Source organism: Polyodon spathula, chromosome 11 (genome assembly GCF_017654505.1).
Source record: "Polyodon spathula isolate WHYD16114869_AA chromosome 11, ASM1765450v1, whole genome shotgun sequence".
In the NCBI taxonomy this organism is placed as follows: Eukaryota; Metazoa; Chordata; class Actinopteri; order Acipenseriformes; family Polyodontidae; genus Polyodon; species Polyodon spathula.
The window spans coordinates 7375375-7401813 of NC_054544.1; the positions used below are offsets into that span (position 1 = coordinate 7375375).

The following is a 26439-nucleotide window of genomic DNA, read 5'->3' on the forward strand; positions in this document are numbered from 1 at the left end:
ACTTGCCTTTCAACCTTGGTACATGGGATTAATTTTGACCTGCTGCATGCGTGAGAACTGAATTTGGAACAACTACAAATAAATATTAAAAAGGAACAGTGTATAGTATAATATGCCAGAGGTCGTTTCACTTCACTAATTATGAGATCCTCTGTGTACTACATTGAGGCAATATCTTCAAGGATGAGGAAAGCTCCTGAGCTTTAATGGAGATGGAAAACTAAACTATCAGGCAAATGTAAATGCATAGCTCGTCTGTCAGTTTTTTTTATAAGGGAGCCTGGACCTGTGGTAACTGTATTCTTATTAATGCGTTTGTCATTTTCAGGAAACCCCTGGGCAATGACATTAAAACTGCAAATCGGCTGTGTTCTGGTTAAGCAACACAGAGAACTTCAGAACACCTTTAAAATTAAACAGATTTCAGACACAAGGCTGCAATCAGTAAGGGGTTTCTTTCACTGCTGAAACAGTTCCAATATGTTCAAGACAAAGACGTGAGTGTGTTGAGTATGTCACAATACTGTGCATCTTTAACTTTCCGACTCTGTTGGGGGCGCTGTTTCTCTTCAGTTAATATGAATCGTCTTAAAAGAAGATGTACAGTCTTTCAACAATAATATAAAAGACTCATATAAAAGAGAAGCAAAAACAGAAATACCTCAACATAGGAATTTAAGTATGAGTGACCAGTTTTTAATTGTAAAGTATGTGCAACATTATTAAAATGTTACATCACTGCATGACCTGTAATGCTCACAATATTTACATTAGACTGCTTACATGAAACCATATAAACTCTAAAGGGGGGGACGGACGACGGGGGACCTTTATGGACTTAAAAACAAACTACTCCTAGCACCCACGTCAATGCTATCAGCAACCAATGAAATCAATTGCACAGAAATACTTTACATAGCCTACTATTGTAAAGTACACAAAGGTGAGAAAATACAAACTGAACAAGTTACATGTTGAAAAACAACAACAACAACAACAACAACAACGTCATCATCAACAAAAAATAAAGGGTCGGTCTTACAAAATAAGATTCAGGACAGAAAAGCAAAAGTTAACACTAAATATTAACGCGCGCACACACAGACACACCTGCAATGAGTAAAAAACACATCTGAGCAGACACACACATTAGGAAAGAAGGTTGGTACAATCATTTCAAACATAAAAACACATCAACCTGTGACAAAAATAAAGCAAACTCAAACTACACAAACATTTCACATGGGTTAGCACATGGGACTGAGACAGGCCTCCATGTCATTGCACAAAGGGGCGAATGAACTTTACCAATGATACGGGAGCATCTCTTTCTCAGCCTTGGTAACGTCGTGCTGGTGCACCTCTGTATATTCATGGTGAAAACCAATGGCTGGAGGACAGTTTACTCTTGTGGGTCTAACTGATAGATCCACAGAAGCTCAGACCATTGTGCTTTTCAGTTCACTTTGCAACTCTAGCATCCTCATTTAGAGTGTTTACTTATGGACAGGAAATTACGTCCATGCTAAAACAGCAATTAAAAGTACGGCCATTCCTCCTACTGATGTTAAAGCTGAAATGTATCTTTAAGAGATGTTTACATGAGGGACAGCAAGAGTATAAAAACTCACTCGTATCAGGTCGTACACAGGAACATTTCAGTTATCAACGGTGCTGGTTATATCTTTATTTAAGAACAATATCCTCTCCTAGTTGCTATGGAACCCAGCCACTGGTTCTCGAGTGCTTAGCCAGCTGAGGTTTCTTGTATAATTTAAGTTAACACCACAGCTCTTTCTTTTGAAACTTCTAATACTGCATCACTACTCACTATTGGCCTTGCACATAACAAATAGGGAAATTTCAAGGCCAGGGGATTAGTGATGGGCCCCTTGCATTAAAGTCTACAGGCATACACATGTACTATTCACTTTCAAAATGGCCTAACTGAAATTTCATGTGACCGAGTTTATATCATTATTTCTCCCTACGGATGTACTTCAAAGGCTCTTATTAGTTACTTTCCCCCAAACCTGATCCAGGTTTATATAATATATATATATATATATATATAATATATATATATATATATATATACTTATATATTAGATATATTATATAGATATATAATTTAGCAAATCTTTAAATGAAAACTGCAAATAACAATGACATGATTACATCTTTCATATACTGGTTTAAGAAACAGAATGTCGATGCTTTCAATACCATTATGTACTCAGAATACATTAGGTCTTTCTAAAAGAAAGAATATCATTTAATCTATGATATGAAATACATCTTTATAGAAACAAAAGTAATCTTCTTTTGGACACATAGAAGACTAGGCATATGAGCCTATTATCATAATACAATACTGTGTATACAAGTTTACCTATTAAATAAAGATGATACATGCAAATCCATCTATCTTTTTTGTGTAAGCTACAAACTGTATAGTGCTCCATGTGTGATCCATCATTGCAAAATTATTTGAGCAGTGTTCAGTAATATATCTTTGTAGGGTTTCCATTATCATGTTTAAAAATAGCTATTTTGACAAGAGAATAAAAAATATTCTTTGTTTTCATCAAATAGTTACTCTTTCAGGTGATGTTGATGAACTTTTTAAATTGCATTTCATGCTATGCAACTGAAAAACATGTGTAACCAGTTTGTTCCCGATATCGAGCTATGTTTGTTATATATATATATATATATATATATATATATATATATATATATATATATATATATATATATATATATATATATAAAATAAAAAAAAAATAGGTTACAATAATTATTGCCAACTATACTACTAATTAAATAACTAAATATATATAGCATAAATTCAATATTTACAACACAAAATTTTCAAGGCCCCTAAAATTAAATCAATCTAAACCATTGGTGAAGCTTTTGCCGCTGCAGGTTTCTAATACTTGAAGTGTGGACAATCACTGCTCATTTGGAATTAAAACCCTTTATGAACGTCTTATAAAAGTAACTCACTCTTTTAGTCCTTCTGTAAACATCTGTTAATATTTTTTGTCAAATATATTCAAGAATAGCAATTCGCTTTAACAAACTAAATAATTACAACACTGAAATTTTGACAACATGTCCTTTCAGGTTTTTAAGCTTCTGAAGGCATCCTCAAATGTGTGAACACAAATCCCTAAGTATATGTTTTCTGAAAATATGTAAAGAAAGAGTTTGAATGTCTACGAATCTCACTAGTGCAATTAAGGAATAATAAAAATGGCTTTAAAATATAGAATTCCCTCTCAATTTAGACATTTTGCAGAACCTGCCATTCCCAGCCCCGCCCCCGCCCCCCATCTAATGTAAGGAATCGCTCCAACTTTGGGACAACTCTGAAGCACATGCAACTGGTAAAGTTCATTCTATTCAGACATACACAAATGAACACTTATTGGTGTGAAGTGTCAGTCATAAATCAAGGGATTACATAATCATGCCTTTTCCTTTGCTGTTTAATACAAAAACAGCATTTTAAATATAGTCATATAAAACCTTTAGGCTGTATTTCTTTTTTATTTATCCTGTTTACACTGTTAGTTTTCTTGACTGTATATTGAATAAAAACAAAGAAATTTGTACACTTTTTTGTACAATAAAAGATAGTGTGCATTAAGTACGCTTGTACATGACAATATTGTACAATATTTACATATCTTCTGAATATCACCACGAAATTCTGAATTATCTATATACATATTGAAAATGTATCAGAAATATTTGGACTGTTATTGTTTCTTGTATGCAGATATATATATATATATATATATACTCTGATATATCATATATATATATATTATATATATATGTCACATGTACATACACACACACATATGATACATACAATTTTTTTTTTTTTTTTTTTTTTTTTTTAGAAAAAAAATATTTCTTCAGCAAGCTGTAGACAAATTGTAACCATGATCTCACAACGTTTTCTGATTGGCTTATCCAGCATGTTTACTGTCCCTCCTGATTGGTTGCAAAAATACTCTACCAGGGTTTGAATGTAGCACCTTGTGGTGTTAATGTTTAAGACTCTGTATATACACAGCTCCACTGATAGGTATTGGACTGCTGATGAAGACATTCACTGCTATCTAGAGATCTTCCTTCTTTTGGGTTTTGGTGGTTTCACCTGTCTACCCATCTGTGGAATCTGGTGAACCTGTAGAATTAGGAAGAAAAGTTTTTAGAAACAATATGCACCTAGTATTACACCTTGCATGGGAGTGTGTGTGTGTGTGTGTGCATGTTGTCTATGATTCTTTCAATGTTGTTTATAAAAATGACCACTAGAGATGTGCAGCTCAGCTAGTGGGTAAACACAGAAAGCAGGAGTTTTATTTCTTATCTGAAAGCTCCTGCTATACACAAAGAAAGCATAAAGTAAATAAAAGACTGCCCTCCATGAGCAAAGAGATGGTGTATTACCAGAGAATTATATGGTCTTTTCTCACTAATCTGAGGCATAGTTTTGAAATCACTATAAAATGCATATGAACATTAAAAAAACACCAATACTGGTTGTCTCCGGCCATTTCTAATCAGTCTTATTTCTGAACTCTATCAAGATTTGACCTCTTTTGAAGGCAATCTAAAATAATAAGATCATCTTTTAGCATTTTTAGTTGTACTGATAATACAGGGTTAAAGAAAGTAAAGAGAAACTCACACTGCCTGACATCTCACTCACGGCCTCGTGAATAGCAGCTTCTAAGTGATGATTCAACTTTCCACCTCTAAAAAAACAGAATGTTTCAGAAATTATAACAAAAAAAGAGAATACCTTAAAAAGGAACCTTTTTATTGCTGGTTAAGCATTAAACTCAAAACAGAAGAGATACATTCCCCCATGTCAATACTGTAATTTATCATCTTATGTGAAATGACTATATAATTATATAGTTTATTGCAAAAGCATCATTTACACAACAGCTGGTTATGTACTGCTGGACTTGCGCATAACAGCAAGCTTTCACTGATGCTCACGGAGAGAAAAATAGTGTGGTCAGTAATATACTGTACAGCCCCTCCACAGTAAATACAAAATTAGCTGTGAAAAATAAGATCTACACGCAGGCAGACTGCTTCCTCCACATATTCCCAGATAGTATCTTCTTTATAGTCATGTATAAAAGTTGTATCATATAAAAATGAGGGAATGTTTTGTAAATCTTAATTTAAAGCATGCACCCCATAGGTAGAATTGTATAAAATAAGTACATTTAGCTGAATGCGAGGACTAACAGTTTGTATAACCTTTGGAAATAAATTGTGCTGAATATGCAGAGAACACTGCTGGGGATAATGGCTCTCTGGCACAGGCTGACTTTGCAAGATGATGATGCCACACTCTCAACTAAGGCAAGAGGTCATTCTTTTGTTTCTGACTAATCTGCTCAGGTGGGTTAACTGACAAATTTCCAAAGAAGCAAGCTGTATCCAGCTCCTACATATCAACCAACCATCAGTACTGAACAACTACTTCAGAATCTTTTTTGCTATATTTTACCCCTAAAACCAGGACTTACTAACACTTTATATAAAGCACATGGATTCTTACTTTCTGTTCCTCTTCCTGGCTTGGTTGAATGCTTCTAGACCTTCAGTTAGTGTCTTCAACTTCCCTGGCTCCACCTGAGTGAAGGTATGAACACCAAACCACATCACCCAGACCTGCAATTATTAAACACAGACTTTACTTCACTGCTAAACTTGTACTTCTTTGCACAGTGGCCACCCTCTAATCTAAAAAACTGATGCTGTCATTTGTTTAACATTTGGTCTAGTGAAGTTTTATGTAAGCTGAATATTTAACCACTTCACTTTTTGTTTTGTTTTAAGAAAAAGACAAACACAAGTAAAATCCAGTATGTATTGCAAGTGAGAAAAATGTCTTGCTGCAGTGGCTACTTCAGGTAATTTGACACATTATTTTGCAGCTCTTAGACTGTTAGTTTAAAAAGCATCCAAGGCAGAATATGGGATACTATATTATATTAGTAAACAAAAAGTTTTTTTTTTTTTTAAACAAAGACAATTCTGGAGAACCATATGTCAATTTGCTAGCTGTTCAGAAGTGGTTGACTGATCATAAGGACCCCTTCCTATTAGGACCTCAGAAAAGATGACAACAAGAAAATCAGATGCAATATATTAGTAGATAGATAGTGTTAACCCACCTTCCCCTCCTCAGTGTTCTGTACAGAGGAATTGTGCACCTCCTCCTCCCTCACCAATTTACCAGGCCATGAAGGGAAACCTTTGATCTGGCCCCAGACCAAGTCACCTGCATTAAATGTCCTAGGCCTGTAATGTCTTAACTCGTTGGAAGAAGGAGAGTCTGGGTTCCTCAAGTCCTCCTCACTGCTAATGCTTTTAGTGTCTGAAGGGCTCGGGGCACACCCATTAATTCTCTCAGCACTGAAGTTACCGTTGTAATGAATGTAGTCTTTGACCAGAGAACCTTCCAAGCTGGTGGAGGAAGTGGGGGATTGATCCTCTGTTGCCAGGTCCTGCTTGGGGGTGCTCAGCAACTCCCTATAACCCCTGCCTGGCTGAGGCTGGTTGCCGTTAATATATGCACACCTTTCCACTGTGTTCTCCAGTCTCTCCTTAAAATTCACCATAGTTCTTTTGCAGTTGTTAAACCTGAAATTCTCCTCAAGAAACCTATTTTCGTTTGGCATTAATACTGTATGATGGTGGTGTTGCTGATGCTCAATGGGCAGTGGCAGCATTGGTGAGATGCTATTGGGCCTCTCCTTGCAAGGGCTGCTATGGACAAGGGCCGAGCGCCCTAAAAAATCTTCAAACTTCCACGGATTTCCATCTGCTCCTGGAACTTGGTCTCCCTCCCACAGTTTCCTAGGGGTGTTGCGGCCTGGAGATCTGAAGTACTCGTACGCCTCCCCCCCTTCTGGAGTGCTTTTGCCCTGCTCAGAGTTCTCCCGCACCCTCGATCCCCTAGTATTTCTGGCACGGGTTTCCGGCTCTTGCCATGAAGGTCTTCTGCCGTGTATGACTGCATTGACAGCATGGGAGAGGTTGACAGGGTCCGCAATGGAGGCAGTAAAGGCACTCAGAGCTGGGATGGGGCTCATCTGAGTGGTGCTAGTCACGGATGTGGTGATGACCACCTGCATGCCCTTGCTGGCGGCGTCCACCACGGCTTTGTAAATTGCATCCACAGAGGAGTCCCCCCCGGGACCTGCTCCTGGGATGCTACCTGCAGCTTGTTCGGTTCTTTGTGGCTGTGATTCACAAGGGCCATCTCGGAAAGCAGGGAGGCCTGCGCTGGGATTCTCAGGAAGTGATGTCATCCCAGACTGAACGTTCATCGGTTTGTTAGAAACAGCAATGTCTTCAGGTAAACTCACCTGAAAAATAAATTAAAATCGATCACACACAGTTGCTTAAAGAAGAGGATACCATGACGTGAAAATATGTGCTAATGTAAAATAAATACAAAGACTTATGAGTGAAAATGCGGGAATTTTAAATATATACATATATTTTTTTATATCATTACACTGTATTTTAAGTAACGTTAATAATGTTAATAAGCGACTTAAACAAAGGCAATTCACTTGATCTTAGTTTGAACAGCTGTAAACTCTGGTATCAATAAGGCCCTCTCCGTGAACAGGATGTTGGGTTTAAACCGGGCTGCTGGATAATAAATCACCTGAAAATTCTGAAATAGACAGGCCATGGGGCTGGAGCTGTCAGCTGGCTCAGAGAAGGGGTGCTCTCTTTGGAACCCCTGGTGACCCTGGACCCCTTGAAATCCCTCAATCAGCTGCTGCTGGTTCTGATGAAACACCTGGTTGTTGTTGTTACTCCGTGACTGTAGATTACTCAGCTGTGGGTTATTCAGACTGTTTAATGAAGACACATCACCTATTGGGTTAAAAAAAACAACAAAAAAAACACTTGTTAAAATGTATGTAACCCACTGAATTGTTAAGTCTAATGCTTGAATAGTGGACTCTTTGTTGATTCAATTTCAATATGCAAAACACAGGTTTGCAAAAAACAACTCTGATATCAAACAACCAAGTGCACAGTATTTCTTAAAATTACATCACCTACTACATCGCTGACTGCAACAAATAAATTAATTGTGCCCACCACAGCTCCACATTAAAGATTAAGGTCAAGAAATACTATCAGCTTTTTTTGTGATGTCATACTGGCCTATACCATTCTGCTGAATCATTACAAAGTGTGTTGGTTTGTGCACAAAATCCAAAAATGAACAGAAATGTGCCATTTGCATATTTTACTGAGGCATAGACAAAGAGAGCAAGAGTCAGGCAGATTATAGTCTATTTAATTTCACCATGGATTTAGAAAACAGGTTGTTAAATACCAGTAATATTTTCTACTTTCAAACCTTTCTGTTACTGGATAACTGCAGAAAGCTAGTACTGATCATTTACCAGGAACCGCATGCCTATTCAATATTTGTTGCACATTCTTGCAAAATCGCTTAATTCAAGCAGGCCTCCAGGTTTAAGAGTTAACCCAAGAGAGTTTCTGTAATGGTACAGTATCAGTGATGGTGTGACACTTGGCAAGACAGCATTATTTTGTTCAGTGGAGCAACTCTAACACCAGACTGAACACGGACAATTAGAGCTCTATTCAGAAAAAAGATAACCCCTGACTGAGTAATAAAGGGAAATCAATAGGGACATTAAGGGTCCTAGCATACATCTGATACAGTAGTTTGGATAAGGTTGAAATCCCTATTTTCTCCAGCATGCCCATACAAACGACTAACACAGGTTTAAAAACTAGATAATCGCACATTAATGAATAACGTAACAAAAACAGACCAAACTAAAACACAGTACTTTGCACTCATTTTCTTAAACTACACTCTGCTGTTATTCCTTTCAAATCAAGTTTCTTTTATTATTTCTGCCATTCACAGTGCAACATAACCACTTGCTCCATCTTTGTAGTCTACAGGCAATTCTGTTAGTGTATATTATAGTGAAACAAAAGTATATTGTGAAGCTTACAAAAAACAACAACTTGTTTCCACGAACGATTGCTTGCTCAGTGAGTACTGGCAATTCATATTGCATGTTAAATCTTTTTTTTTTTCTAAAATGCAAATTTACTGTTTAATTCCGTCTTATTCCATCTTTGCTGGGAAGATGACGGTAGTAAAGCCTATCTGAAACTGGTTAGTTCTTTTAACTTTCACTGATAGTTAATAAACTTAAAAAAAAAAAAAAATGTATACACACACATATATAAAATATATATACACACACACATATATTCACACAGAACTTCATCCAAAATCAGAACATTGGTTCTACTCCGACTTTGAAAAAGACAATAACAGATAATAGATCAATTTTGTTGCATATTTTGACCTACTTGGAATGCAATAGGGGTTTTAATCTAATTGTTTAATTCTACAGAATCAGATAATCATTCAATATTGAATACAGATCAGCATGACATTCCTTCATGTTTAAGTCTAAAAATTAATTTTTAGATAAAAAAAAAAAAAAAAAAAACATGAAAAGGGGATAATAAATGTTGCACCTGGAGATTTGTTTTAATGCTACCTCTCCCTGCCTGCCTCGGTGAACGTCAAAGTAAAAAGCCCACATTAACAGTAGAACTGGTTACCTATTCTGTGAAAAAAGCATGCAGGAATGTTTTTTACAATGTGATCTTACTAAGCAGACCTGTCCCCAGCACAGGGTTCAGAAGTTGTGGCACCACTAAACCACTGAGGAGTTTAGCAGGGCCTGTTGCATTCCCGGGGTTGTTTGATAGGCTCAACAGCGTCTCTGCCATTGAAGCTATAGCTGACCCACCCAGCGAGGAGACAGACATGGATGCCACTGACGAGGAGGAGAATGACGATGTAGTGGTTGTGGTAGTGGTTGCTATGGGTACCTCAGAATGATTAGTAACATTGTCCACTGCAGAGTTCAGGAGGCTTCCCAACAGCTGGGGATTCATGGACATTAGCCCAGAGGCCGCATTGACAGCAGGGAGGAGTAGGGCATTAAGAGTAGTGTCGGTTCTCACTAAAGAGCTCCACAGAGGGTGGGCCAGCAAGGCCTCTGATCTAGTGCAGTCTGACTGATTATGTTGTAAATGGTCTGGCAGGACTGGTGTCATGGAAGGTAAAGAATTGTTTTTTGGTTGTGGTTGTTGTTGTTGCTGCTGTTGCTGTTGTAACCGATCTGGGAGGGTCAAGTTGAAAGGTGGGAGAGGAAGCACTGTGGCCGCCTGAGCTTGATTCTGAAGCAGAGCTGCTAGGAGCTGGAGCTGACCAGGAGGCAATGCCTGCCCATCCATATCATTAGAGAGCAAAGCCAAAGCAGCATTAAGATTGGGGTTTATGATGCCTAGAGGGTTGAGGTTGCTGCCTCTTGAAGGAGCTGCTAACACGTTTAGCAGATTCTGGTTTAGGAGCTGTTGTTGCTGATGCTGCTGCTGTTGACTGTTCATGGATAAAGGGATGGAGAGGGAACCTAGAACATGTGTGTTTAAGGGGGTTGGGAGACTGCTGCTGGCCAGGTTATTTTGTGGGAACTGAAACATCTGCTCTTGTCCCATGAATGGAAAGACGCAACCAATTGGTAGCTGGCCCTGCAGTGGGTTGCCGCTCGCGGTTCGAATAATAACTCCATCCTGCATTACAGATGTAGTCTTGGTGATGGCAGGCTGATTGGCACCGGCTACTGCCATGGACGACGATATGCCTGAATTTCCTGTAATATATAGAAATAGACTGATTAGAAGATTTTTGCCTGGCATGTTTAACAGAAATCAGGTGGCCGTATGGTCAACTGGCTAAAGCCAAGGGCTGGAGGGGAACATAGCCAGGCTTTAAACCCCAGTTTTGATGTTGGCTACAATTTATATGCAAAGGCAATTTATCTTTTGTTTCTGAAACAGTAATATGCAGGTGTTCACTATATAGCAAATACAATATATGCAGGATTCCAAACAGATTTGGTAAATTATTTATTTTTGAAGGGTTTATTTTTCAATAGGAAGTAGTAGTATTAATACTATTAATATATAATGTTTATTTGACTATATGATCATATACTGTAAATTACTGTAACTGTAAAAAAGTTGGCAGCAGCTTTATCTTATTGGAGATCTTGCTTGTTAAGGAATCCTATGCCCTTGCACAATGAGAACACACACATTTTTTATTAGAAATAAGTACCGTCTTGTTTACAAATGGGCAGTGTCATCCAATTTTAAGGATTTAAAAAAGATGATGGAAGCACAAGATGGTCAAGTGACTTATCAAGGTCACACAAGGAGTCAGTGTTGGATCCAACCCCAAAATCTTATGGTCTTTTTAAAACAATAATAAACTGGTTGAAATCCGTTTTAGAGTGGTTAGAATACAAAGGAAAATGTTTAGTATAATTATGCTTTTTGTGTAGTATATACATCCTTCATACTATATGCACACTTATAAGGCTAAGATACATAATTAAGGCATCAAAAATATTAAAGCAAATGGCACTGAAATTGTTTTTTTAGCCACAAATATTAATGTGCTGTGTATCCCATTACTTATTCATATGATCTAAAAACCTCTGTTACAGATTAATTAATTGAAAACAAGCCTTGTCCATCATTTCATGGTGCTTCATAACTTCTATTGCATTGTTCTGTTACAAAAAACAAATCGAAGCAATGGATAAATTGAACTGAAGGGAAGGGAATAGCTGCATCAGTGATAATGTACTGTAGTTAGGTAATATAGGCCTCCAAGATCTTCTGCAGGATATGAAGGCAAGTCATTTTCAATCAGCAGATTTAGGCAACTGCATGCACTTATATGAACAATAACCCCCCCCCCCCCCCCCCCAAAAAAAAAAAAACAAACATCTATAGAGAATAGACAAAATGTAATTGGACTGTTAGGAGCTCCCGATTGGCGCATCTGGTAAAGGCGTTCCTTGTGGAGCGCAGGATGCGCCCTATAGCCTGGTGGTTGTCAGTTCGAGTCCAGGCTATTCCACTAACAACCGTGGATGAGAGCTCCCACAATTGTCGAGATTGCCTGTAAACTACCCACAGCTGCGTTTTCCTCCGACACTGCACCTCTGAGGTGGCTACATGGCAGGCCTGCAGACTGTAAAAAAGTTGCAGCGGTCGGAGGTGGTAATTGGCTATTTCAAATTGGGAGAAAAACGGGGTAAAAACCAACTGACGACTACTAAATTTAAACAAATAAATAAAAAGAAAGAAAATACAAATTAGTTGGACTGCACACAACAGTATTAGTGTTCTGTAGCTACATAAAAGTAAATATTAATTCTTAATGGCTTTACATACTGTGTAGCAATATAATCATTGTAACTAGTACACACTTATAAACAGGTTCTACTTCTGTAGCATATTTGTGGTTAAGCACAATGCCTTGTGCCACTGTGTCCTAGAGAAATGAATATTTAAGATGTGTGTTCTTTTTTGCACAACTTTGATGTCTATTTCTTAGTACTGCTATCTTCATTACATTCTCAAACAGACACCAAGGAAACTCTCCTCTACAAAGGGAAGCTTCTACTTAACAGTACACATTAACAGTCACAAAAGTCAGAACTGAGAAAAAAAAATGACAGAAAATAGTTTAATTATTACTAAAAATGTTGGAGGTCTTTACAAAAAATAAAACAAAAAATGAGGCAATTTCTTATGTTCATTTGTGGTGTAATCACTCCCATAACTGGTCAAATACACTTAATGTGTAGGGTTCACTTATGAAATTGTAAGCGATGAAACTGTATTTTTTAATGTTATATAAATGTAGTCAACATAGTACAGCAGGAATGGGCTATTCATGTTTGAGTTCTGCTTTTTTTCTTTTAAATTAGGCTAGACAACAGACTGCCCAGAGGAGATCTGATAAAAGTCAGTATATACCATTCTGAGGGACTATTTATTAATCTTAAACTAAATATGCACTACAATATCCCCCAAACCAAAACCAGACTTCCAAACTTAATAAATAAATACAAAATAATTGAAATACTACTGTAGCTTTAAATGTTACTTGTATTATTTTCTATTTGAGTAATATTAAAATGTTTATGACATTGTTCAACTGTCTTGAATATCAAGTGCCATTTCAAAGAAAGCCTCACTGACAGTAGACTCATCTTACTAACACAATTATTCCCAGAAATAAGTTAAATATTTAACACATTATTAAGTATTAAAAAACAAACATGCAAGCATCAATCCTTGTTAGGGCATAAGTATCTGCACTGTGTTATTTATATTCATTTATTTTGCACAGTTCACAATGCTGATGACTAATAACATTTGCACAGTACACTATTGAATGGATAATAAGAACAATGGCTAAATGTATGATAATGATATTATTAATCAAACATTCTTGGAAGCAGAAATATTAAGTCTTGCCATCAGATTCTTAGTTTTACTAATTGTACTCTTTTCATCAAAAAAGCAGAAGCAAAATGCAGTTTTAACAAACCAAGCCTTCCAGAGACTAGACAGACAGTCTGTGTTAATAACTGCACATACCAAATTACAGATTCATATTTTTTAATTTAACACATATTCCACTGCCCCTCACAACAGACCCAACCGGAGTTTAAACCTGCAGTGGAACAACCAACCCAGCACCACTGCTCTCTAAAGCTAACACAGGGGTGACAATCACTTGATCACTGTAAACAACCACCACTAGGTGCTGCTAAGATCCCTCGTCCTATTATGACAAGGAGGGTAGAAGTAAGAGACAGACCGCTAACCCTGACAGTCTTAAATTTAGCTGAACCAAAAGAACAAAAAACAAAATCAATAAAAACATTAACTTTGCATGTCTAGTACCGACTAACCCCAACAGTTGTACTGCCATTACACAAAGACAAGATTCTTTCTATTAATGTATATGAGAAAGAATTCAGTACTGGCAAGTTGCAGAGCAATGATAATTGGGTTTAGAGGAAGAGTCATTCTGGTGGATATCCTTTTTTGGTTATTTAGTATTTTATAAAAAAAAGTGTTGATATTGAATTCTATGTGATGAAGTGTCTAGTAGTTATTTAGTGTTTTTAAAATCACTGATAATAATTACATTTCTTGATGTTCACTTTGTACATTTAGTATAAACTTAAAGAATTCCATAGGTTTTAATCTTCTCAGGAAACAGCCTTGGTGGACACTGTGTTACTTACCGCAATACTGGCACGGAAGATGCAGTACAAAAACAATCTTCTAAATGTAATTGGATCCTCTTAGCATGAATAAACTTTCAAAAAACAAATCAAAACAAAAATACAAATCAGTGTTGGGGTTATTTTGTGGTTGTTAATTCACAGCTGGAACCAGTACTAAATTCTTTCACATATCCAATTCAGGCAACATATGGCAGGGCCTATCTATCAAAGATTATCTAATGTAAAAGCAAAATACATAAAAAATGGGTACCAAATATCCACGTACATAATATAAATTCCAGATTATTTCTCAATGAGTGAATATCGGAGATATTGCCCTTTACAGGCATTGTACCATTATCATCATTTTCCAAACTTAATTTTAAAACACATACATTTTGATTTACCTGCTGTATCTTGTGCTGTTATCGGTCATAATAGTGAAAGTCTGAATAAAATCCCTTTTATATTAACTGAATATAGAATTAGAGAAATGTTCTTGAGATTTAAATACTGTCAGCTTATAATAACTATGAATCTCTTCAGAACCATTATATTTGGAATAGGTTATTTTACAATACCTTATGTATTCTCAAGGCTCAGTATTATAAAATATATTACGTATGTATGTAATACACACACTATATATATATATATATATATATATATATATATATATATATATATATATATATATATATATATATATATACATACATACACACACACACACACACACACACACACACACACAGAGTACCAGTCAAAAGTTTGAGTGCTTGAAACCAGGTTTTTCATAATTATCTATGCTTTTAACTGTATAAACATCTATAAACACTTAATATTTCATTATATGATACATGTACTTATATAAGCTGATAATCATAAGTGAATTGCACTAAAAAATGTAATTTTTAAATGAAAATGTAAATCCTGTCAATTTCAATGAAATGGTCACACAAAGCAAGGGGATTTCAGTCTGAAGCCCAAATCAGTTAAAAGTATGAAATGTGAATAAACAGTGTTAGAACACTGGCCAACGTATAAAAGTGTCTTTGTTGGGTTCACTTATGAGTTAACTAGCATGTTACCTAATTAACCCTTTGTCACCAATTATTGTTAACAGGTGAGGGTCCATGATTACCATAAATATAGGTAGCATAGGCACAAGTTTGTCATTCCTGAATGTAAGGGAGCAGAACATGGCAAAATACGCTCAGTTAAGCAAAGAAAAAAGATTAAATTACTTTAAGAAATGAAGGTCAATCTTTAAGACAAATCGCAAGAACTTTGCAAGTGTCTGTAACTGCTGTGGCCAAGACCATCAAACGATTTGAAGAAACTAGCACTCATGAGGACTGAACAAGGTCAGACAGGCCTAGGGTGACTTCAGAATCAGAGAACAAGTTCATTCGAGTCACAAGCCTGCAAAACCAGCGAATAACTGCCCCTGAAATACAAGCTCAGCTAAATGCTACTAGAAGTATAGATGTTTCAACATCAACTGTTCAGAGGAGATTGCGTGAAGCTGGCCTAGCTGGAAGAATTGCTGCAAAGAAACCATTGTTAAGAGTGCAGAATAAGAGGAAGAGACTTGCCTGGGCCAAAAAAAACACAGAAATTGGACGTTTGAGGAGTGGAAGTCGGTCTTATGGACCGATGAGGCAAAATTTGAAATATCTGGGTCCAACCGCCGAGTATTTGTAAGACGCAGAGAGGATGATCGCATGAGTTCTGCATGTGTGGTTCCCACTGTCAAGCATGGAGGAGGCAGTGTCATGGTCTGGGGTTACGTTGCTGGTGACAGAGTTGGTGATCTTTACCAAGTCCATGGCAAGCTCAGCCAGCATGGCTATCATAGCATACTTCAGAGGCATGCCATTCCATCAGGATTACGGCTAGTTGGGCAGTCCTTCATTCTTCAGCAAGATAATGATCCGAAACACACCTCAAAGTTGTGAAAGAACTATCTGGCGAAGAAGGAAAGTGAAGGACAACTCAATCTAATGACCTGGCCTGCCCAGTCTCCAGACCTCAATCCCATAGAACTTGTATGGGACGAACTGGACAGAAGAGTCAAAGCAAAGCTACCCACAAGTGCCCTACATCTCTGGGAATTGCTGCAGAAGAGCTGGGAAGACATGTCGGGTGATTTCCTGCTGAAACTTGTTAACCGAATGCCTTGTGTTTGTGAGGCTGTTGTTAAGGCCAAGGGTGGCTATTTTGAGGAATCCAAGATTTAGAGACAATTTTCAATTTTCTTGAATATTACTTTGATACTCCTTATGTTCAATTTTGTATATTGTAACAATTTTCAAGTATTTACAGAAAGTGTACAACGTAAAACTGTCAATTATGACTAGTTTAGCAAGTGTACTCAAACTTGTGTGTGTGTGTGTGTATATACATATATATATATATATATATATATATATATATATATATATATATATATATATATATATATATATATATATATATATATATATATATACACACACACACACACAGAGACCACTGCAAAATTATCAGTTTCTCTGGTTTTACTATTTATAGGTATGTGTTTGGGTAAAATGAACATTTTTGTTTTATTCTATAAACTACTGACAACATTTCTCCCAAATTCCAAATAAAAATATTGTCATTTAGAGCATTTATTTGCAGAAAATGACAACTGGTCAAAATAACAAAAAAGATGCAGTGTTGTCAGACCTCGAATAATGCAAAGAAAATAAGTTCATATTCATTTTTAAACAACACAATACTAATGTTTTAACTTAGGAAGAGTTCAGAAATCAATATTTGGTGGAATAACCCTGATTTTCAATCACAGCTTTCATGCGTCTTGGCATGCTCTCCACCAGTCTTTCACATTGATGTTGGGTGACTTTATGCCACTCCTGGCGCAAAAATTCAAGCAGCTCGGCTTTGTTTGATGGCTTGTGACCATCCGTCTTCCTCTTGATCACATTCCAGAGGTTTTCAATGGGGTTCAGGTCTGGAGATTGGGCTGGCCATGACAGGGTCTTGATCTGGTGGTCCTCCATCCACACCTTGATTGACCTGGCTGTGTGGCATGGAGCATTGTCCTGCTGGAAAAACCAATCCTCAGAGTTGGGGAACATTGTCAGAGCAGAAGGAAGCAAGTTTTCTTCCAGGACAACCTTGTACTTGGCTTGATTCATGCGTCCTTCACAAAGACAAATCTGCCCGATTCCAGCCTTGCTGAAGCACCCCCAGATCATCACCGATCCTCCACCACATTTCACAGTGGGTGCAAGACACTGTGGCTTGTAGGCCTCTCCAGGTCTCTGTCTAACCATTAGACGACCAGGTGTTGGGCAAAGCTGAAAATTGGACTCATCAGAGAAGATGACCTTACTCCAGTCCTCTACGGTCCAATCCTTATGGTCTTTTGCAAACCTCAGCCTGGGTCTTCTTTGCTTCTCATTGATGAAGGGCTTTTTTCTAGCTTTGCACGACTTCAGCCCTGCCCCTAGGAGCCTGTTTCGAATCATCCTCGCAGTGCACTTCACCCCAGCTGCTGTTTGCCATTCTTTTAGTAGGTCACTTGATGTCATCCTACGGTTGCTGAGTGACATTCGAATGAGTTGGCGGTCATCCCGGTGAGTGGAGAGTCCTTTTCGCCCTCTGCCGGTCTGTGGCTTTGTTGTCCCCAATGTGTGCTGCTTGACCTTGTTCTTATGAACCGCCGTCTTTAAAATTTTAAGGATGGAAGCAACCCGACGCTCACTGTATCCCTCTGCCAGTAAAGCCAGAACTGAACCCTTCTTTTCCTCATTCAAAACTTTCCTTTTCAACTCTTTGGGCGTGGTCAATAGTTATTTTTTGATTCCAATTACTTTTGAGGTACTACTAGCACTGTTTTGCCATCCAGCTGGTCCTATTGCAAGAGGATAGTGATGACCACAGGAGTGGTTTTTATACTTTTCCTCGTTAAATAAGATTTGGTTCAGGTGATCCCCTAATCAGTACCTCATTCAGTAGAATGAGGTTTGCCTGTGTTGGAATTCAACAGACACTGGAATGGAATGGCTGCCATACATGCAGAGATGCTGATTTAAGAAAAATTTGCAGTGGTCTCAATTTTTTCCAGAGCTGTGTGTGTATATATATACACACACACACACACACACACACACACACACACACACACACACACACACACACGTATGTACGTCAGCTAGATAATCTCTTTCACAGTAAATAAAAACATAACATATACTGTATCTAAATCCTAGATGTTTAATTGGCGACCCAGCCAGTTTCGAGCACCAACTATTTAAAATATGTATTTAATGACATACATCACACCAATGAAACCAAGATATCATTTATGACCAACAACTTTCTAAGCATCACTGATTGTAATAAGAATTAACAGGTAGCATAAAAGCTGTGTTGTGAAGAAGTATTTGCCTAGATGTTAAGAGTAGATTTGTTGCAGGTACAGGATTCAACTAGCCTTTGTACTGTAGGTCAAGCCTCCAACAAATTGAACATGGGCGTAAGAAAACTATGCTGGCACGTTTAAAAAAAAAATAATAAAAATAAATTCTTACCTGCTTCTGAACTTGCTTGGCCACAGTTGCTGCCACTGTTGTTTGGTACCATCGCTACTGAAGAAGCCTGGATCCTGGAAAGTGTCTGGTTCTGATGATGATGATGATGATGATGATGATGATGATGAGGAGGAGGAGGAGGAGGAGGGTGATGCTGGTGGTGAGGATGGTGGTGGTGTTGAGGGGGAGGGTGGTGATGTAAGGGACTCCCTAAAGCTACTCCTGTCTGATTAAGCATCCCACAATTCCCAACAGCTTGCCTCTGATTCACCAGACTTGCAAACTGGCTGTGAGGGACATGGCCTCCACTGTGAACCAAGTTAGTGTTTATGTTTTGGCAGTGCATTCCTTCCCCCCTGGAAGGGTGATGCTGCAACTGTAGGTTTTGAGGTGAAAAAGAAGTCACACTGTTGTCTGTAAAATGAAGTTGATTCGAGGAGCAAGGTATATTAGCATTTGAGATGCCACAATCAGCTCCATTATTTCCACTCATGTGAGAACTTTGACAGCTGATGGACTGAAGCAAATGGGCCATAGAGTTATTTGGAGGAAGTGAACTTTGAGCTTGCTTCCTCAGGTGGTCAGGTCCAGGATTGGAAGCTCCTGAAGCTCCCATCGGCAATTGCTTGAGCATGTTGAAAACCGAAGCTGGCTGCTTTCGTTTTCGTAAGGGATCCTTTTGCTGAGCCATTAGCTTGTCTCGTAGTGCAGCTCGTCCGCTTTGCTGCCCTTCACTCATTGTCAGCATCATGTTATTAGGGGGAAACATGGTATTTAAGGTGCTATGTCCTTCCCCGTTACCACCACCGCCAACAGGCCCGACACTGCTGCTATTACTGCTCCCCCTACTGCTGCTATTGTTGTTGCCAGTCAGTTTATTTTGATTTGCTAGCTGTGCTTTAGCTGCTGCGGACAATAAACTACTTGCAGGAAACGAAGCAGCATTATGTTGATTCAAGATCTGATTAAGGGGCATTCCGAGTAGCCCTGGGTGATTCTTCTGTGGAGCATTTCCGGCAGATGCGGGTGGAAACATAGAGTTGGACTGAGCATTAAGAACATTGCTCATGCCAACAAGCAACTGGTTGGAGACGTCTTTGTACTGATGATGAAGACCATCAGGCTTTGCAGAGGGGCTTGGAGGCATAGATGGCCTTGGCGATCCAATGGATGACCTAGGTGACCTCGGGAGAACTTTTATGCTACCACAGCTGGCCTGAGGCCCTGGTGGCATGATGAAGCTTCCATGGTCTGAAGACGTTGAAGATGATCGTGACCTTTGAGGAGATGCCTCTATCCTCCCCATGACAGGTCCCATCATGTGCACTGGCGAGGTTACTGGGGAGTGTGACAAGGAGGTGGAGGCCACATGCTGGACCCTCTGCATGTGATTGCCATGATTTACGTGTCCTGATTTGACTGTTGGCAAGGGGAGGTTACTTGGCAAGGGAACAATAGAAGGGGGGATGTTTACATTCATCATAGGTACCTGAGAGTGGACATTTGACTGGAAATTAGAGGGATTCGTTAACATATGGTTCTGGCTAACTGGTTTACTGGGGATTGGATCGAGGATGCCCAAGGGGTCCTTTTCTGAAGTAATTTGCTTTTTCTGAAGAGCACAGGGGGGTGGTAAGGGTGGTGGTGGGGGAGGGTGTGAAACTTGAGGGGGTTTATGGTGAAATACTGCTCGAGGCATGTCCATATTGGGTGGAAAATTACACATGGGCTTTTTTAGAACAGGACTTTTTATAGTCACTGTAGGAGAAAGGGGTATATTAGTCCTTCCAGCCATGGCACAAGACGAATGTGCTGGAGAGTTATGGAGCACTATTGCATGGGGAGATAGTGGAGTCCGGTTGTTTAATTGAATGGGGCTAGAATTAGACACACCATGACACCCAGGATTGTTCCTTGTGAAAACATCAGGGCTTCCCAGAGGGTCAGTCCTGGGAGACAAGGACCCGTCACCATATATTTGAGATCCTGATGACGCTGGGCTGGGCAATCCACCATGACTGCCACGATATGGAGACTTCTGTCCATGCTCATTACTCCCAAGCCTTTGTCTTGGATAGCCAGCATGAATATCTTGCAACTGGCCTGCAGTTAGTTCCTGTTGATAAAGCCTAGGACCTGTCATCATCATCATCTTGAAAGGGTTCTTGCATTCTGTGACCACAGAATTAGCCATTCCTTCATGTGATTTATTCCTTATTGCTCTTGGAGTTGCTGATCGTGTAGGTACCACTGGAGTTGCACCTGAAACAGTTTAAAAAAAATTATATAAATAACAGTAAATCAACAGGCCATAGTGTCTCAAAATGGGAAATAAAATTCATTTAGAAAATAAAATCACCCTTGTAGACAAGTATAGAATAAAGTATAAATTACATACATCACTCAATTTCTAAGCCTTGTCCTGCATATCTATTGAAACTGAATTGATTTTATGCATTGTATTGAACGCAGCTCAAGGCTTATATGAACCACTGCAATAATGTACAACAATACAAAAAAAAAAAATCAATTAAATGTAAATAATTTCAAATCATGAATTCTTTATCAGCAAAATGCATGGAAGACTACAGGTAATGTTAACCTTATAACTGACAGGCATCTGCTCTTTGTTTTCTGAGTTTTTTAAATCCTTTTTTAAAGGTGGTGCACTTAATTCATTAGTTGACAGTTTTTAGTGATCAATAGTTGTAATACATACTTGTGCCACCCCCTGGACTAGTTAAAACTAGAGAAGGATGGGATGTTTCCATGCTTTTATGAAGGGTGGCAACTGCAATGATTTTCCGTTTGTGGATGCAAAGCTTAGTAACATCTTCATCTGCTTTGACATCTTCGGCGGTCCTCTGCTTGACAGCTGCCCCCGGATCAAAATTAAACACCTGAAACACATATTAGCCATTAGATGTTGATTTATTTGGTTTGTGACTCATTTTTATTTGAACATGCTTGGACATTTTTCAAACTTTAGTATAAAAACTTTTGGTTCACCTTCAGGAGTTAAATTCCTTACTCCTTTGTTAATCTTTCTCAAGCAGCATATACAAGCACCACGACTGCTTGGGTATGTAAATCAAACATGTAACAGTGCATGTGAATGTATTAGTGTATTTTTGTCTGGGAAAAAACAAATTAAATACTAGGAATGATCCTGTTTTAATAATAAATGTAATATAAAATGCTATCTGATGATTACTTTTATATAATATGTTGTCTTCTTTACTTTTGAACAGCCCACTGATTTCCAAAATATCCCATTCAGGTTAATGCTTCTAAAACAGTCCACGTAAATGTGTCTTGCAGGCTGATTATGTACATAGACAATTGCCAATTCTCAGAGGCTGTTAGTGTTGTTTTTATGTGTACTAGAAAGCACTGCTAGTAAAACAAAAACATAATTGCAGGTGGTTGCAGAAAGCTGAGAACTACAGATTAAGCCTAAATAAGATAAAACACAGAAATCCTACACATTCCTGTTGACACACCACTAGTTAATATAAGAAGACATACACTCCCTTTTTTGCAATGAAAGGAAGTCAATTAACCATTTTAAATCTATATTGTGGAAATACATTAATCCAAGTCTTGAGATCATACACACTAACTGCAATATTTTCTACAGAAATGTACTATTTTTTTTTTTTTTTTTTTTTTTGAGCTCTAGTATAATAAATGTTTAATTCGTAATTCATGTAAAATGTGCAACCAACTTTATATTACCATTAAATTTCATCCAGAAAATGTAAACCCCCAATAAAGACTTCCAAGTTATTTATTTCTAAAGTGCTTCTTACTACAGTATTTACCTTGGAGAGAATAAGAGGACATTCCAAGCCACACTTGCAGGTTCCGTCAGTTAGCAGGTATGTTTTAACCTGCTCCAGACAAGACAGGACTGAGCCACTTGGACTACAAGAAAAGAAACAAGGAGTTTGCAACACATAGCAGTATGAACGAATATACTTTAGCCAAGACTAAGGAATTCAAGATACCTTCTACACAGAGCCTATGGCTGAGACTTTACCATTTGGTTTACATTTATGCTGGCAAAACTACACAATAGGGAGAGCATCCGTGTAACCAGCACTTGCACTGAAAAGTTCACCTGCATAGATTTCATTACTTACTTCCTTGCTTTAAAATGCTTATATACATGTAGCACTTTTACTGTAAAAGGTCACAATTTGTCAGATATTGCTACACACTTTTAATAAACCTGTGACTGTAGAAACCCCTCTATGGCTGTAGATAGAATATTAGTATCATGTTGCTATCTCTGGATATATGTACAAATGTAAATATGCATGCACAAATGGACAGGGACATATAATGGTGTAAAACTAGTAAGTTCACTGGTATTGTGTGAAAAATATTTTAATGTTTTCAATGATGGAAGACTTTCATGAGATAAACAGTTGCTATATTAAGCAGTAAAAGCAATTTAAAAAAAGCTGTATCTAGGTGTCTGATTCTTTACACTCCTTCAGTGCTGGAGCTCTCCGTTTCGTGACTCCACCTGCAAAGTACTCTATGGCATTTATTTGCAGAGTAGTTATATTGTGGACCTTTCCTTAATGATAACATTTCCACAAAAACATGTACATACAGACAACACTTGAACTACTTACCTTATGTAAACCACTCGGTTTGGGTCCGCCTTGCGCTGCCATCCTATTGGAACCTGGGCAGGAGGTGGACCTCCTTTGTCCCCTCTTTCATACTCATTTCCTCCATTCATTTTTTTTGTTTTTACAAACGATGTCTCAAAGATATCAAACACCCATCAATGTCCTCGGACTACATGTCATCTTGTCCTTCCGAAACAGGACCATGAGGTACAGATTTAAAACTGTACACAACTGTTACATGCAGCTCACTTTGGAACGATCTTTGACATCCTTCATTTTTTGCGCCCCTCTAAACACCAAGCTGATTTCCCATTATAACCTTCACTAAATGATGGCAGCTGAAATACAATCGACAAAGTTAAACATGAATTCTACGTGGATGAAACTGGTTGCCAACCACTTGGAACAAACATGATTCAAGTAAAAATTTGATTGGAGTATCTTTTCTGTGAATGGAAAGTTGATTCTTTCAGCAGGCAACAACTCTTCAAGCTTGCTGAATGCTGTTGACCTGCGCTTCGAGGACTCTCATTTCTAATAAAGTGAATCAAAGACAATGTTTTCCAGCATTATTCCCTTGAAGATCCCCATGTTTTTTTTTTTTTTTTAACTTCCCAATAAAACATCCAAAATGTACGAAGGCTTAAAGTGTGGTTTCCTCATGACTGTTTACCTGTTGAAAAAAAACAGGAAGGAATGGTTAAAAAACAAACAATGAAAACCAATTAATATTCCATGGAATATACTACGTAGACCAAGTCAAACATTTGTAAAAAATGTTCAGGTTCAGGAGTAGGCTTCTGTAGTTAACTTTTACTAGCCAAACAGACAATGTCAAATGCAGTAAAGTTGACAGTCTGCAAAATATTACCACAGCCTACAACTGGTGTTGAACTGTAGGCAGCACAGATTTAGAGCCTGCTAAAGACTTGAACTGTAAGTTGCATGCTCTGACTTCAACATGTACGGGGGGTGGGTGGGTGGCTTTAATTTAAAACACTGACCTGGGCTGGCTGTGTATAGAATAACCGACCCGACACAATATCTTATTTAAAACAATGTAACTAAGATGGTTGAATCTTAAAAAAATGATTACCAAGTACTCTAGTCCTGAATCACCTTTCACCATTGTAGGAAAAATTAAATACCATCCTGCAAGAATTTAAATCAATAACCTAAGCTAACTGACAGTTTAAAGTTAAAAATTGAAAAATAAAAAATCTTGGGTTGAGAGCAGACATGCTCCCGCTACCCCCTCAAGACCAACTAGACTACACAAGATACAGTACATGGCAGTATGATGTATAACAGTGCAATTCAGTTATCTCCACATGTTGTACTTGAACAACAGGCTCACATGGTATACAGGACTCACTACACCCTTGGGATATGATTACAGTCACCACATCTTTGGGTATGACTACAACACACAAAAAATAGGCCAAATAAATAAATACTTAATATACTGAAGTATTCTATGTAAGTATACTACAACAGCTCCGAAGTATTGCTGAAATACATGGATTTTTAAACACCACTGCATGTTGATATATATTTGAAATGTACAGTAGCTGCATAACAAAACAGCTGCCTTCAACCTCTGTATCTACATTAAAACCAGGGTTTTCACAAGAACTTGCAGCAATGCCAGGCTGGTCGATTCATCAGGTGTTGCTATGGCATAGGGGCATAGGAGACACACACATAAACACACTCACACAATAGATCCTTGACTTTTGAACACTTGTTTGATGAGAAAGAGGAAACTATTTACTATTTATTTAGAACAACATTTCATCCCTAAACAAATCTCATCAAAAGCTACTACTGAAGTGGGTGATTAGAATGGGAAAATAAATACAATAATATTTGACAGTAGTGGCTTGCAGTATGAGTAAACCTTCTTACTGTATCCAGAATGAACCAGCCACCAAAACAACAGAGCGCAATATACAGCTGTGTGTGTGTGTGTGTGTGTGTGTGGGGGGGGGGGGGTTAACTCTCTAGGGACAGTGTGAATATCTACAATCTACATAACTGTGCTCAGCTACTGACAAAAGCAGCTCAAAAGAACTTTGTTTTCGCTTCTAAATTTAGCATCTGGCGAGCTGTAGTCATGCTGCAATAAGTACACTGTAAAGAAAAAATGTTGTGTTAAAAAAAAAAATCAGTGGATAAATACTGTTGATTTTAACACTAGCTCTTTGTTGTTGGTTCTATTAATATTGAATACATTTGGTTGAATACAGCTATATTGTATTTTTTATAAGTATAAAACACTCCTACACACTGCACGTTGCCAAATCTCAGTTTTATTATTTAAAATGAAAGATTTCGTCAGAGCATTATTTGGTTCAATAAAGCAATACGTTTTTATTTTATTTTAGTCGTAGTAATACGATTTTTTCAACATTGACCAACTACTACTGGACAATGTCATTGTCTTTATACATCATTGACCGACAAAATTGTTCAATGCTGTCATTGGCTGCTGCTCTTGGGCACTGACAATAATGCCCAGCCATTGATGTCATTGGCTGACTCCAGACATTGGCCATAACACCTACACACACACACAAATATACCAGATCTTAGCCAAAGAATCTTGGAAAGCCTTTAGTTAAGTCAATGTAAACGCAAACAGAAGATTCAGTAGCAATTTTATTTAAATATTTGTTTCACATAATCCCTTTTTAAGGGTAAGACAGCACAGTGACTGCCTAGTACAGTACTATCCATGTCAAATGCAATTTAAACCGCAAGATTACAACTTTTTAAAAATGTTTTATTAAAATTTTACTATACAGGACTTTAATCTGACCACTTACACTAGATACTGTACCGATACCATTAAGGTGCTGGTATTTCAATGATAAAGCGTAGACTACTGTAAACATACAATATCTTTTTACTGTCAATATAGATACAGTAGGTAAAAGACCCTTTTCATCTTTAGTACAACATAAG

The 26439-nt window shown here is 37.8% G+C and overlaps 1 protein-coding gene across 5 annotated transcripts in view; it reads right to left on the reverse strand.

Moving 5' to 3' along the window:
- Window positions 1-3908: 3908 nt before the first annotated feature.
- The window catches only part of LOC121323089 (methyl-CpG-binding domain protein 5-like), a 52992-nt gene continuing 30461 nt past the window's right edge, over window positions 3909-26439 (reverse strand). For 2 of the 5 annotated variants that reach the window (XM_041263835.1, XM_041263836.1), the window contains exons 2-11: window positions 23473-24145; window positions 22651-22753; window positions 21546-21726; window positions 18827-21088; window positions 9750-10796; window positions 7730-7944; window positions 6225-7421; window positions 5606-5718; window positions 4715-4781; window positions 3909-4207 (exon numbers count right to left, since the gene is read on the reverse strand). In XM_041263835.1, coding sequence (XP_041119769.1) covers window positions 4136-4207; window positions 4715-4781; window positions 5606-5718; window positions 6225-7421; window positions 7730-7944; window positions 9750-10796; window positions 18827-21088; window positions 21546-21726; window positions 22651-22753; window positions 23473-23582 — 5367 coding nt within the window. In that variant the 5' untranslated portion in view covers window positions 23583-24145 and the 3' untranslated portion in view covers window positions 3909-4135. The remainder of the gene's footprint in view (window positions 4208-4714; window positions 4782-5605; window positions 5719-6224; window positions 7422-7729; window positions 7945-9749; window positions 10797-18826; window positions 21089-21545; window positions 21727-22650; window positions 22754-23472; window positions 24146-26439) is intronic. The other 3 variants (XM_041263838.1, XM_041263839.1, XM_041263840.1) reach the window with 3 other exon arrangements.